Consider the following 15,532-nt stretch of genomic DNA (forward strand, 5'->3'; position numbering starts at 1 on the left):
CTTTCAGTCAAAGCTCTTGAACCACAGATGGATATTTTCATCTTCCACAGTAAAATATTTCCACACTGCAGCCTCTAACTGTTCTGTTGCCTTCTGAGAACGAGCCTCACTGCTGCAGGCAGGGAGTAATGTGCATTAGTCCAGAGGGTCTGCTAGAAAAAAATATCTGTTGGGTAATATAAGCCTGATTCAGTTCCGATCCTTTGTTTTTACCGCTGTGTTCTAAGGGAATGTATGTAGAAAATATATAGAATACCTCACCTATAATAAAGACACTCCGTTCGCTGAACTATATGGTTGTTTTCTGTGCCAGTGTTACTGATTTGCACTAATTAGAGATTTTACTTACTGTTTGATGTTAAATTAAAGAATATAAATCAGTATAAAATGAAATCAAGTCATTGAGGCCTGCTGTTCTGGACCTGTGTGTAAGGTGGGAGACGAGCCGCTGGAGTGAATGTTCGCGGACGTGTGGCGAGGGTTTTCAGTTTCGGACGGTGCGCTGCTGGAAGATGATGGCCCCGGGGTTCGACAGCTCTGTGTATGATGACCTGTGCCACGCTGCAGAGCTGCAGAAGCCCATGGCTCGCAAGGCCTGCAAGAGCAAATCCTGTGGCCCTCAGTGGGAGGTGTCCGACTGGTCTGAGGTCAGCACTGTGTTCACCCTAGAAGACCTCTTGCTGTACTTTATATCACTCTTTAAGTTCATACCATGCGTTTGTTAGTAGATTATGTTTATTACTTCGGTTAATTATGTTATTGTTTGGCATCAAAACCACTCATACACATTCAAACGTAAATATAGTTCATTATGTAAAGCAGCAGAATGAGCTGTTTAAGGGTCTTCTGTTTTGTATGTGTATGATCAGTCGTATTATCCCTGATGTCAGAATTTGGTCTAGATTGCTTGCATAGTTTGCTGACTATTGTACTCACTTAGAAAAGGCCACTACTTATTATTACTACATTTTTTTATCTATTAATTTTTTTGATAAAGTGGTTCTATACAGAATTTAATTTAAATGTTGTTTTTTTGCTTTTATATATAAAAAAAAACCTTTTGTCTCCATTTAATAAATTTAAGCCACAGGTTATTATATACTGTAGGTGAAAAAACTAATGGGTTGGTTTTAACTAGCGTTGCAAAGAAGTGGAAAATTTCTGATAAATGTCCAGTAAATTACTGTTATCTATACTGGGCACTTTAGCTTGGGAACTTTTTCTTTACTTTCCATAGACATTTTGAGAACTTTGGGAAATTATGCAAATTTATTAAAATGTATAGGAAATATTGGATCATTTAAATTAACTATACCATACACTCATACACTACTATCATCAATTCAATTCAATTTTTTTTTTTTTTTGTTTTGTTTTTTTTTGTCAACAATACACATTAAAGCAGAACAATACAAATTAGAAATCATCTGGACAGATGCTGTACATGTGATAGAGGAATGAACAGTGAATGCAGGGGGTGTGGTTTTCTCAATAGCCATGCAGTGTGTAATCTGAGTTAACTGGCTGAACTCCCAGCCTGTGTGTGTGTGTGTGTGTGTGTGTGTGTGTGTGTGTGTGTGTGTGTGTGTGTGTGTGGTATCGGAGTGTAAGTGTAAGAACTCGTGTGTTTGCTGTGCTGCAGTGTTCGGCGCGCTGTGGAGGTCGTGGTGTGAGGAGTAGGGAGGTGCGCTGCTCAATGGACGCTCGCCTGTGTAACGAATCTACTCGTCCTCCCAGCCAAAGGGAGTGTGAAGGGCCACCGTGTGACCGCCGATGGACGGTCTCTGACTGGGGGCCTGTGAGTTTCTCTGTGTTTTTGCTGGGATATTTTCTGTAGCATTAACAGTATTGTTCACCGTGGTATAGAAGGACGCCCCTGTTTTACACCCTCAGATTATTGTTTATTATTAGTTGCTATTATTTGCTTTATTTGATCATTTTTAAAGTCTAATGTTTCCTAATGTGAACTTCAATCAACTAAAGTTTACAATTTTTGCATAATTGAGTCATTTTTGATAAATTAATCACAGTATCTGACATTCTTTGCTGAGTATACACTATGTCCAAATATTTGTGGACACCCCCTCTAATGAATGCATTCAGTTACTTTAGGTCGCACCCATTGCTGACAGAGGTGTGCAGATGTGTGCGTGTGCACAGCTTGTCTAGTCCCTGCAGAGAAGCATTGATGGTGCTCCATCCAGTAGTTTTGGGATGAGTTATGGAGTTGTGGATGAGGTTTGGGTGATGATCATCCAACATCCTAAGATTAAACACTCTTGTCTTCATTGAATACAATCAAATCCTCACAGCAATGTAGACAACCTTCTCTGGACAGTATAGATTACAGTTATTCCAACAAAAGCAGGATTAACTCTTTTTAATAGCTTTCATGAACAGGTGTCCACATACTTTTGTCCAGATAGTGTATCATAAATATCGCTATAAATAGTCTTGGTTAATTGGATTTAATTTAAATATAAAATTGAATAGAATAAAATGACTTTCAGTGAGGAAGCCTTTACAGGCATTACGCTCCGTTCACCAGCACTGTGAACTGTTCCCTGTAATTAAGCAGATCTTTGGAATTCCTCGTTGTCTTGCCTCTAATGCTTTGATTCATTAGTATTAAGCTGTCTGTTACCATCTCTTCACCCCCGGATCTGTTCGCCGGTTCTGCCCTCGTTCCTCCTGGCTGCTGTCGAAGTGCTCAGGGTCGTGCGGAGAAGGCCGGATGACCCGGTACGTGGTGTGTAAGAGTGGGAATGGTAAGGTGATCTCAGATGGCCAGTGTGACCCGGACCTGAAGCCCCTGGCAGTGCATCCCTGTGGAGACCGAGACTGTCCCGCCCACTGGGTGGAGCAGGAGTGGGAGCAGGTAACTGGATTTGCCTCTGATTTTCAGCTTTCAGAAGTTTTGGCTGCAGAGGGGAAAACAGTGGAACAGCTGTTTGACTAAATTGTAATGTTTTGTCATTAATTTCCATGTACAATTACCTATATTAATCATTTTTAATACATATATGTAGTTGTTCAGAGAGAGAGATACATTAGTACAAATAATAAAAATATAATAAATATGGAGAAATTATATATATATATATATATATATATATATATTTATTTATTTATTTCTATTTATTGTTTAGTGTATTTTTCTCTTAGTGTAATACATGCTGGCCAGAACCAACCCTAATTATATTTATATATATATATATATATATATATATATATATATATATATATATATATATATATATATATATAAAATATTTAATTAAATATATATATTTAATTATATCTTGCATTAAAATTTTTTTTAATGTAAGACAATTTAATATATATATTTAATTTTATAAATACATATAAATATGTATGTATGTGTGTATATATATATATGTATGTATGTATATATGCCTTGCATATCTTAAAATTGAAATATAGATATTTCTATTTTAAGATATTTATGTGTGTGTATATGTATGTATGTATATATGCCTTGCATATCTTAAAATAGAAATATATATATTTTCATAGTTTTATAAATTAATGACAAAACATTACAATGTACATCATAAGTTGCTGCACTATATCTAGCTCTGTGTGTGTGTGTGTGTATTTATATATAAATTATACACATATGTATATCTCATTTTAAGTAAAATGCTAAGGCTTTGTGCGTAATATATGTTATGTTTTTTTATCTTATATATATATATATATATAAAATGTTATGTATTTTGTATAAATGTGCTGTTTCTCTGCTTTGATTATAAGCTGTTCTTGGCCTCATTTTTTTTTAGAAATATTCCATATGTATCAATAAATTAAAGAGCCCCATCAACATGTGTAATAAAGCAGTATGTAAACATTGGTAAAGTTGCGTGGCATATTCTTTCATAGCATTTCCCAAGTCTGTGCGGTCCACAAACGAAGCTGCCTATTTCCAGTGTAGTGTGTTTGTGCTGTCACTAAAATTCCCCGAATTGTGTGCAGTGTAATGCTACCTGTGGCCGTGGGGTGAAGACCCGGCAGGTGGTGTGTGCTGGACTGGAAACCGGTGTGTTTAAGGAGTATCCGGAGCACATGTGTGCCGGAGCGCTGAAGCCCGAGCAAAACACCGCCTGCTTTGAGAGACCCTGCTCCAAATGGTTCACCACGGCCTGGTCCCAGGTAACACTGCTCTCTTTCAGCTGCTGGGTGGAGGGGGGTTATTTAAGCAAGTAGTTTGACCTAAAATCCTCCGGTTCACATTATAGAATTTACAGCTTGTGAGCTGGTGGCGGGGCGGTAGCTACGTTAGGATGTGTGGTCAAGCTATTCATTAAAGCATGTGCTTTATAATGCACTCCAGAGACTGGTGTTTACATTGTATAATAGATCTTAGAGCTCAGACCTTTGCTTTAATGTGTGTGTGTGTGTGTGTGTGTGTGTGTATGATTGTGTGTTATACAGTGCAGTAAGACCTGTGGGAGTGGTGTGCGGGTGAGAGAGGTGAAGTGCTACCAGGGGGAGGAGATTGGCCATAGCTGTGATTCAGTTCTGAAGCCACAGGCCAGACAGAGCTGTGAGGTACAGGCCTGTCCCACCGAGGCACCAGGTAACTAACACACACACACGCACACACACAACCACACACTGCCACATGTCTACACTCATTGGTTTTGTGGGTTTTAAAATACTGACCGTATTTATCAGCCCCCAAATAATGAAAAGGGCCTCCCCCCTTATATAGCATATGGACAAAAGTATTGGGACACCTGCTCATTCACTGAATTCTTCTGAAATCAAGGATATTAAATAGAGTTTCTCCTGCTTTTGTTGGAGTAACTGTCTCTACTGTCCAGAGGAGAAGGATAGATTTTCGTGGAGCATTGCTGTGAGGATTTGATTGCATTCAGCGACAAGAGCGTTAGTGAGGTCAGGATGTTGGATGACCCACCTCATCCCAAAAGTATTAGATGGAGCTCCACCATCTATCATTCCAGAGAACACAACTTTTCCACTACTCCACAGCTCCTCAATGCTGGGGGGCTTTATACCCCTCTACTAGCCCACGCCTGGCATTAGGCAGCATGGTGCCAATAGGCTATAGGCTATGTAAATGAGCTCTGTTGTGATTGGCTGCCCGGCATTCTGTGCCTCCTTAGAAAAGCAGTGAGTACTGCCTATAGTATAGGACTCTCCGGAGCAGATAAGCATGAACCTATTTTTGGGATGAGGTGGGTGGTGATCGTTATCCAACATCCTGACCTCACTAATGCTCTTGTTGCTGAATACAATTAAATCCTCACAGCCAATGCTTCTCCAAAATCTAGTAGAAGCCTTCTTCCCTGGACAGTAGAGATGGTTACTCCAACAAAAGCAGGATTAACTTAGAAGAAGTAGTGAATGAGCAGGTGTCCCAATACTTTTGTCCAAATAGTGTATCTGCTCAGTCCTGTGTCCTGTGACTGTAAACTTCCAGAGTGCAGCTACAGGGTAAAAGCGATGATGGCATATTGACAGGAGATGGTCACACACACACACACACACACACACACACACACACACACACACACACACACACACACACAGGCTGCACCCTTTGCAACTCTACTTTCTACTTACAAGCTTTGGTCTGTCCTGTATCTCCTCCAGCTGAAGACGCTTGTCAGGACAAGGCGACGGCTAACTGCGCTCTGGTCCTGCGGGTGAAGCTGTGCACACACTGGTACTACAGAAAGGCCTGCTGTCTGTCCTGCAAGACGAAAGGCCAGTAACGAGCTGCTGGACCCAAGCTGTGGCATTCCACACAATGTGAACCCCCCCCTCACCCCACACACTGGGCGCACTGTAAACCCTGCAACCTGCATAAAGACGAAGGTGCTATAAGAAAGGGCTCTGCTCCACAGGCCCCTACAGGCAGCTCCCGTGACTGGACTGCAGTCTCTGGCCCACTGGTTGAGAAGGCACTGCATGTGGTTGACCACAGTTAACTGATGCTGTCTTGTTACACTGAGAAGAGCGATGCATTGAATCTACTTGCTTCAGATTTGTCCACACGAAGCTGCGTGCACTGCTTGTTTAAGGTCTGTCCACCATGTTTCTGTGATGTTTAGGTTTGAGGACTGTGAGGGCCATCTTAAAGGTTCTAGGTGGTCCCTCTAGGTGGTCCATGGCGTCTTTTTATTATTATAATTTTTTTTTTTAAGCTGTGCTTTGGATCTTTTCAGCCTTTCAGATGTTTTCTAGCAGATGGTTTGACATCCAAGGTCTGCTGGTATGATGGATCCACCCCCGTTCTTCACAGTGGGCAAGGTGTTCTCTTCATTAAATGCAGTTCCTTTTCTTCTCCCAAAGTACACTACGTGGACAAAAGTATTTGGACACCTGCTAATTCATAATTTCTTTAGAAATCAAGGGTATTAAAAGAGCTGATCCTGCTTTTGTTGGAGTAACTGTCTCTACTGTCCAATGAAGAGGTAGAACTTTCTGCTAGACTCTGGAGAAGCCTTGCTATGAAGGTTGCAACATCCTAACTGCACTCAGGATGTTGGGTGATCATCACCTCATCTTGTCCCCAAACTCCCCAACTCATCCCAAAAGTACTGGATGGAGCTCCACCATCCATCATTCCAGAGAACACAGTTCTTCCACTGCCCCCCAGCTCCTCAATGCTGGGGGTCTTTATACCCCTCTATAGTCCACCCCTGGCATTATTAGGCAGCATGGTGCCAATAGATTCATGATGTTTACCTGCTCCAGAGAGTCCTATTTTATTGGCAGTACTTCTCCACAGGGACTAGACAAGCTATGTTTGTCAGCAATGTGAGCAGCTTAAAGTAGCTAAATCCACTGACCAGACAGGGTGTCCATAAATATTTAGACATATAGTGTACCTTTGCTGAGGTCTATTTTAACTTCATCAGCCCACAGCACCGATGAGGCTCCTCTAGATGTTCTTTAGCCTTCTTTTAAGCGGCTGCAAGGCTACAGCCTACCAGGTCGCAGGTCAGATTTCCTTCTTATGGCTCTTCCGTGAAGATCATGTCTATGAAAGCAGTGCTGCACAGTGGAACAGAAGGGGATTTGCCTTGCCTTTCTTGCCAGCATATGAGCGGTTATCTCAGTTGTCTTGGTCTTCCAGACCTGAACTTGACCCTTGCCTTTTCTTTCTAACATTCTGTGCTGTAGAAGCCTTCCTCACAGCCTTCCTCTGCCTTATGGGCACCAGTTACCCTAGGACGTTGCTTAGAGGAGGCCATAGTTGATGGTTGAGTCAGAGAACTTCTTAAGCTTGGGAATTTGAGCTTCTGCAACACTTGGGGTGTCCGTGTGAAAATGATGTGTACATTTGAGTCAAGTAAATTCAGTGCATGGCTTTTTTTTTATGTTGTCGGTGTGCCAGTGTCTGGAGCAATCTACATTTGGTTGTACTGTATCGTTGAGTCTACTCATATACACACACACACACACACACACACACACACACTTTTTGTTACTTGTACAAAGTTTCTTTTGTTTTAAATGTGTTTTGTTGTCACCTGTGATGGATGAAACAGTGAAATAAAGTGTTTGGTGCTAATCAGTACACAAGACAAGTGGTTTTGTGAGTAATTCCTTCAGTAATGCAGGTCAGTACAGTGCATTCACGGCATTTAGCAGGTGTTCTTCTCCAGAGCGACTTACAAAAGTGCTTCACTGTTTACTCAGAAAATACCCTGAGCTAGTTCGTAAAAACTAGGATCCAAAAGACCCCTCTAATCTTGGGAAGTCCTCTCAGAAGAGGAGGAGGGTCTTCAGTCTGGGGTTGAGGACAGCGAGTGTTGGACTCTGCTGTTCGGACACCCAGGGGAAGCTCGTTCCACCACTTCGGTGCAGGACAGTAAAAAGTCTGGACGCTCGTCTTCCGTGGATCTTAAAGGATGGCAGGTCGAGCCGAGCCGTACTTGAAGCTGGAAGGGCTCTTGGTGCGGATCGGCTTTTGACTAAGTCCGGAGGGGCTGGCTGGTCCAGTATTGGCTTTGTAGGCCAGAGTCAAACACTGTTAGGCTAAGTGAGGGACATTGTCCTTGCACAATAGACACGAGACAGGATGCATAGACAATAAGTACAAATATGTGCATGGGGAAATGTGTGCTGAAGGCTGGATGGTTAAGTCCTGACTAGGTTACTATACTAGCAGTAAAATGGAGTAAATATGTAGAGCAGTGATGAGCTGTGTGTGTAAATTTAGAGCAGAGTTTAGGTGTGTATGCTGAGGTAGACCAGACTGGTGTTGTAAACGAGGTGAGAGAGAACAGTACACTGCTTGTATACAGCAGGGGGAGTCCCTGAGCTAGTGGAGCTCAGTGTGGGTATGATGAGTGAACAGTGCAATGAAGAAAAGGCTGTAGCATGGATTGTAAACTTAATCAAATGTGAACCTGACATACATAAGCAGGATATGATGAGTATGATTATGATAAAATACTAAATAGACTGTACTGGGGACACTTTATTCTAAATATTCTAAAACACAGATTAGGGGTTTATTAGAGTAGAGAATAAAAGATTATTCTCTATGCATTATACTTCGTTTATTATGTGATGTGGAGTTCTGTTATGTAAAAAAAAAAACACTAATCATTGCATTATCAGTTGTAATAATGCACAATAAACAATGCACCAACCAGTTATGTCAATTATTAAGCATAATTGTATCTTTATCAGTACACAATTGGAGTTTTATGTGAAAAAAATTGCATTATTAGTTTAATCAACAATTTACCATCCTGTTATGCAAATCAAGCATAGAATTGCCTTTATCATTACATAATTGGAGGTTTGTTATTTGAAAATGGCATTATTAGTTGTTATAATGATGCACAATAAACAATGTACCACTCTGCTATGTCAATTAGTAAGCATAAATAGCATAATTGGAGATTTGTTATGTATAAATCGCTAAAAATTGCATTATTAGTTGTAATAATGCACAATAAACAATATACCACCCTGTTATGTAAATTAAGCATTAAATTTTTTTTTTTCGTACATAATTGGAGGTTTGTTATGTGAAAATCGCTAATAATTGCGTTATTAGTTTTAATAAACATTTTACCACCCTGTTATGTAAATTATTAAGCATAAAAGAACCTTTATCAGTACATAATTGGAAGTTTGTTATGTGAAAATCGCTAATAATTGCATTATTAGCTGTAATAACACAATAAATATGCACAATAAACAATATACCACTCTGCTATGTCAATTATTAAGCATAAATATACTAAGAAATTGTCATATGTGTGATCTCTGTAAAGCTGTTTTGTGACATTCGTTGTGAAAAGCATAAATAATGATGATCATCACATGACAGAGCTCCAATATTGTACTAATATAGGCCATTAGATCACACAAGATGAACCATAATAAACCCCTAATTTGTGTTCCTTCAAATAGTGTTACCACACTGTTAAAGGTATTGAAACTGTGGACTCTTAAGGTGCTTTGAGGAACCTTCATGAAAAGGTTTTTAGAAGAAAAAAGAGGTTCCTCTATTATTATTACACCCTCACACCTAACCATGTCTAATGTAAATTGTGCATTTTGGTACACAACACAAAATAGTGTAGCCATGCAGTGATGGAAAGAGACCCAACAGTCGATTAGATGCTTGCACTGTAGTCCACTGTAATGAGGATTGTAAAATCTGAAAGTGGGCAAAATTTAAAGAGACAGTCCATAAGATTTGGGTATTTGCGGATTTGGAGACCTCTCTGGTGAGAATGTGTAATTGCAGCAGGCAGGGCGGAAGAGCACTGTTAAAATGTGCGCTGTGGTGCGTTCTCCTTTCAGAGCGGATGAATTTAAACACTGCGTGTTTACATTTAGTCAGTTTCTCCGGTCGGACAGGGGGTGAATCAGCAGATGAAGGCTAAGTTAGCCGCTCTGATATCTCCATGTTCGCAGCAGCTCTCACATTAGCTGTTCTGTCTGTATCAGCAGCATTAGCAGCGTCGTGATTACTCAGGTAACCAGTGAACGGTGCTGGATCCTCTTTTAGAGCCTGTACATGTGATGGAAGTATGTAAAGACGTGACAGGGCCAGGAAAGCTCCCATGAAAACCTACCAGACCAAAATTTAAAGAGACAGTCCATAAGATTTGGGGATTTGGAGACCTCTCTGGTGAGAATATGTAATTGCAGCAGGCAGGGCGGAAGAGCACTGTTAAAATGTGCATTGTGGTGCGGTCTCCTTTTAGTCAGTTTCTCTGGTGAGACAGTGGGTGAATGAGCAGATAAAGGCTCCCATGAAAACCTACCAGACCACTCTGTCTGTTTTTAGAAAAAGGAATATATGAGGCTGTGCAGGGACGGTCGCTCAGCACACTGATACTATTGATTACAGTAGTTTTGCCCCTCCCCTCTCAGACAGACCACTTGATTGATAAATTAAATGAAAAAAAATATTAAGGACTGCTGCTTTAAGCTGTTTGCATATTGTAGCAGGTCTTTATTTAGTCTTAAAACAAATACTCATTGTATTCTTAGCTCAGGCCACCTTAGGAACCCAGTTCTGCTCATTTGGCTCACTGGATTTCAGCTTGATGCAATAACAAACATGCTTTATAAAGAACAGCATCTCAATCAGACATTTTATTATACAACATTAGCATGAAGTAAACATATGCTTATAAACAATACAGCCACAATACGCTAATATCAGTAATCTGGCTAGATGCTCACCAGACGTTCAACTAATATTCACCCGTTCCACAGTTCCACTGCTTCACAGCTCTATGGCCCACACCTGGCATTAATAGGCAGCATGATGCCAATAGGTTCATGTTGTTTATCTGCTTCAGACCATCCTATTCTATTGGCAGTACTTCTCTACAGGGACTGGATAAGCCTAGACTGCAAAGCTGTGCATATGTGTGTGTGTGCATTTGCACATCTGTGTCAGCAATGGGTCCGACTTATAGTAGCTGATCAGATTGGGTGTCCACAAACATTTGGACATATTGTGTGTGTGTGTGTGTGTGTGTGTGTGTGTGTGTGTATGTATATATATGCTGTAGGTCTGTGAAGCTCAGTGCCTGTTAGGGAAAGTCAGGAGCAGCAGAGGGAGCAGTAGGAGAAGAGAGTGGCTGAATGACAGTGAGGGGCTGCTGTTCGGCGTGGTGGGGGTAGAGTTTCCGAGGCCTGGAACCGTAGTCGTTCTGGGAGCCTCGGTCGTGTTTGGAATTACGCCAGTAAACAGAATCTGAGCGCTTCGCACCCCGACCCAGAATGTGGAGAAGTTCTGTACAAAGGTAGCCCTGGAAGACAATGACAAACACAGTATGACCCCCTGTCCTCGTCGCGAACCGTACGGCCTTCAGTAAGTGTGAAGTCTTAGAGCACGCCTACCTGAACTCTATATCCCTGACCCCGCTGGCCGGGGGCGTCCATGTAGCCTGGACAGTTGTCTTCATGCTGCTGGATGTGTGACTGACTGCTGAGGCCTGGGGAGGAGGTCATGTAAAAGTGACAGTAATGAATGACGCTGCTGTGCTGTTTTCATGTTATCCTGAATGTATTTGGGGCAGCTGTGACTTTAAGGATGGAGACACAAGCTTAGGACTAGAAGGTTGCTGGTTCAATTGTCAGGAGCAGCATCCTTCCCTCGAGTGAAGCACCTAACCCCAAATTGTTCCCTGGGTGTTTAAGGTGGCTGCCCACCACTCTGGATGTGTAGCTCTAGACAACTTGCATAGTTTGAGTATGGGAGGATCCAGTCAGCAGCTCATCATTGTAGGTTATTGTATATAGAATTAGTTCCAAATATATTTTGGAATATTATATTATTATTATTATTATTAATAATAATAATAATAATAATAATAATAATAATATATATATTAGTATTTCATAGTATTTAAGCATCCTTTAGAGTAGGGCTGGGCAATTCTGGTACTAGAGGGCTGGATTCCTGCAATCAGCTTATATATATATAGATTCCCACATTTTAGGGAATTTGCAGTGGTCAGCACATCCACCGTTGTGATCATGGTCACACAAAAACCTCATATATTCAAAACAGCCAATTTATAGGAGGAGGAAAGAACCCTCTTCACTTTCAATGGAAGTCAAAGTCATTTTAGAGCATTATTATTGATCCATTTAGCAAAAAACAACGGCCACATTCACATCATGGAGAAAAATGAGATCATTTCTGCAGTTTACAGTTTGAAAACACTCACTCAACACATTCATTGTGTTTAATTTTTAGAATAATAAATGTGTCAATAAGAGTAGCTAGTTTTTATCTCTTTGTAGTTTTGACACACTGTGTGTGTTTGAGAGTGAGACAGAGATAGTATGAGAGTTAATTATGAGATTTAAAATACCAGATATATATACACTATTTTAATATATATATACACTATTTTAATATATATATACACTATTTTAATACTATATACTATAATATTATACTATATATATATATATATATATATATATATATATATATATATATATATATATATATATATAATCATATAATATATATATAATCATATATTCACATAAACGTAATTCCAAACCTTTACAAAGGTATTTAAGCATCCGTTAGAGCAGGGATGGGCAATTTCGGTCTTGGAGGCCTGTGCTTTTTCCTGCTCAAGCTCAGCTGATTCCTCACCAGTTCATTTTCCAGGTTTAGTAGGTCAGTCAGAGCACTGAAATCAGTACACTGTGCTGGACTTCAGCCCCTTTTGCCCACTGCTGCTTTACAGGATGCTACAGAACAGCTGCGAACAGCTACGAACTACAAACGCCCCCTAGTGGTCCATGAGCCTACAGCCAGAGCAGCCAGAAGCCAGTATGAATCCAACAAAAAGGGGAAAAATAGTGTTTTTAAACAGAAAACTGTATAAATTGTCAATGTTATGCAAAAACCTTGTATCTCCACCATTGCAGTTTTTCATTTTTTTGTTATACACATTGTGACCAAATTTTCCTGATGAATGGACCAATAGAAGCGTTCCAAAATGACCCGGAATACAATCTCCAAATGTTTTGGAGACACAAGGTTTTTGCGTGACCATGATCACAAAGGTGGTTGTGCTGACCACTGCAAACTCCCCAACTGTGGGAATCTCGACTGTATCAGTTCTGAAAGTAAGGGGGCTGCTTTCCCACTCATCCTTAATTCTTCAGTGGCAGTGTCGGCTCAGTGGTTGAAGCACTCCATTATTGGTCACAGGGTTGCGGGTTCGATACCGGGGTCTGCTAAGCTGCCCCTGTTGGGCCCTCTCTCTGCACCAAGTGAGCTGTAGCATGCACTCTGACCCTAGCTGTCTAACCTGAGAAGCCTCTAGTTCTACATTAAGGGAAAACATTAGGAACCCTGCCGCAGAAAGAGGGCTCGCTTACTTCCCCGCTGCAGTCGAGCAGCTGAGCTTCACTCCCCATCACACTGAACATCCCGACCGGCCCCTCTCCCGTCACTGCGTCTCGAGCCTGAAGTAGAAAACCCCTGAACGCCGTTTGGTTGGCCTGCAGGGTCACTGTGGAGAAAAGCACACCATCAACCTTCATCCATCTGACCGTGGACTCAGTGAGCCTGCAGGATCTGGACAGACCGTCCTCTCTGCTGTGATCCCACCTGTAATCTTCTGGCCAGCCATGTAGGTCAAGTTGCCTGATACCACCGAGAAGGGTGGAGGGGTCGAGATGGGAGCAAGGCCATGACCTGGTGTCATTCCAACACAAGCAAGAGTTACTCTACCATTCGAGAAAGCTGACACTCTGGAGAGAGAGGAGCCTCCCAGCAAAACCAGGAAAATGAAGGCACCGTGCATCTGAAACAGCAGACAGACCAATGCTGTAAATACAGACAGATGAACATTCCCCGGCCTGAGACTAGAAGATTAGAGGGCCCATTTCACCAGCTTTCAGAACTCTGTTCATTCCTGAGTCCAAAAACTGCCCATTTCAAATCCAGTATGTTTGTGATGTCACCAAAACAATGAGGCATTTCCCAGTATCCACCTACCCAGCTAATAGAGAGCGATATAAGATCGTAAGAAAAAACGCTTTGATAACCTAAAATGAGCTCCTCGTTAAAAAAGCGTTAATTAATAAACATTAATTTAGAAATGTCTTTATTATTATTACATTATGTTTTGAATATAAACATTGATACTTTTCCTTATATATTTATATGTACATATATATATTAAAGGCAATACTATATTCGATACATAAATACATATATATCATAATAAATTAGATTATTATATTAAATAAGGTAGAATAACATTATTCCAGATCATGATATCGGAGGTTTTGGACTTATAAGAAAGTTAAAAGATGAGCTCCTTGTAACGCTGCAGCAACATTACCAGAATAAAAAAAACAAAACATTTAATTTAATTAAAAAAAACTTTCTAGGAATGTCTTAATTATTATTAAATTATGTTTTGACCAGAGATATTTTTACTTTTCCTTAGTAATACATACATGAACATGCATGCAATATTATATTGTATTTTGACTACACACCTACACACACATTTATATATATATATATAATATATAATATTACCATTACATAAGTTTTAATAATTAAAATTTCAATAACATCATACCAGATCATGAAGTTTTGGACTTTTTTTCAACAATCAACAATCAAAAAACGCTTTGACTACTTAAAACCCAAAAACGAGCTCCTCATAATGCTGCAGCAATGTTTACCAGAATGTTAAACAAACGCTAAATCAAAAACGTATTTAATATTATTCCCTTTTTTACTATAAATACTTTTCCTATTGTAATTTATCTATAAAAATCTATAATCTATATTGTAATCTATATTCCCTTGTAATTTATATGAATTAAATGCACATTGTCATATTGTATTTTGATTAGACACACACACACACACACACACACACACACACACATATATATATATATATATATATATATATATATATATAATTAGAATAATTCCAATTAGAATAACATCATACCAGATCAAGATACCATAGATATTTGGATATGAATGATATATATATGAATATTTAATTGTATTTTGACTATATATATATATTTATATATATATACTATAATTGATTATATAAATATATTTGCTATATACTATTATGCCATTAAATAAGTTTTAATAATTTAAATAAAAAAAAAACATCATACCAGATCATGATACCTGAAGTTTTGTATTGTTAATTGATTGTTAATTAAATATTGAATAATAAAACAAAACAAAAAACAGGGTTAGACAGCAGGCCTACCTTCTCAGAGTCGTTATGAGTGTGCTATAGTCCAGCGTGTGTAAGTAGGACTGATATCTGTGTATCTGTGTATGTAGGATGGCCAGATGAGTGTGTATATATACACACACCAGCTCTTTCTCCTAAACACACATCCTCATTACTGCGGCCTCTGGAAAGGAAGGAGGAAACAGCCGAGATATGGCGGAAGCACACGGGCTAATTCCTGAAATACTGAGGTTGATTTAGGTTATTACACTCTCAGGAACAGCCACTGGTAAACA

The 15,532-nt window shown here is 39.8% G+C and overlaps 1 protein-coding gene across 1 annotated transcript in view; it reads left to right on the plus strand.

The window, feature by feature from the left end:
• The window catches only part of LOC140565183 (ADAMTS-like protein 2), a 33,827-nt gene extending 27,668 nt beyond the window's left edge, over positions 1–6,159 (plus strand). The window contains exons 13-18 of the mRNA XM_072691004.1: positions 434–647; positions 1,643–1,798; positions 2,708–2,878; positions 3,997–4,173; positions 4,456–4,600; positions 5,641–6,159. Of these exons, the coding sequence (XP_072547105.1) occupies positions 434–647; positions 1,643–1,798; positions 2,708–2,878; positions 3,997–4,173; positions 4,456–4,600; positions 5,641–5,762 (985 nt within the window). The 3' untranslated portion in view covers positions 5,763–6,159. The remainder of the gene's footprint in view (positions 1–433; positions 648–1,642; positions 1,799–2,707; positions 2,879–3,996; positions 4,174–4,455; positions 4,601–5,640) is intronic.
• The last annotated feature ends 9,373 nt before the right edge of the window (positions 6,160–15,532 follow it).

The sequence above is a fragment of the Salminus brasiliensis genome, chromosome 11 (assembly GCF_030463535.1).
Source record: "Salminus brasiliensis chromosome 11, fSalBra1.hap2, whole genome shotgun sequence".
Lineage (NCBI taxonomy): Eukaryota > Metazoa > Chordata > Actinopteri > Characiformes > Bryconidae > Salminus > Salminus brasiliensis.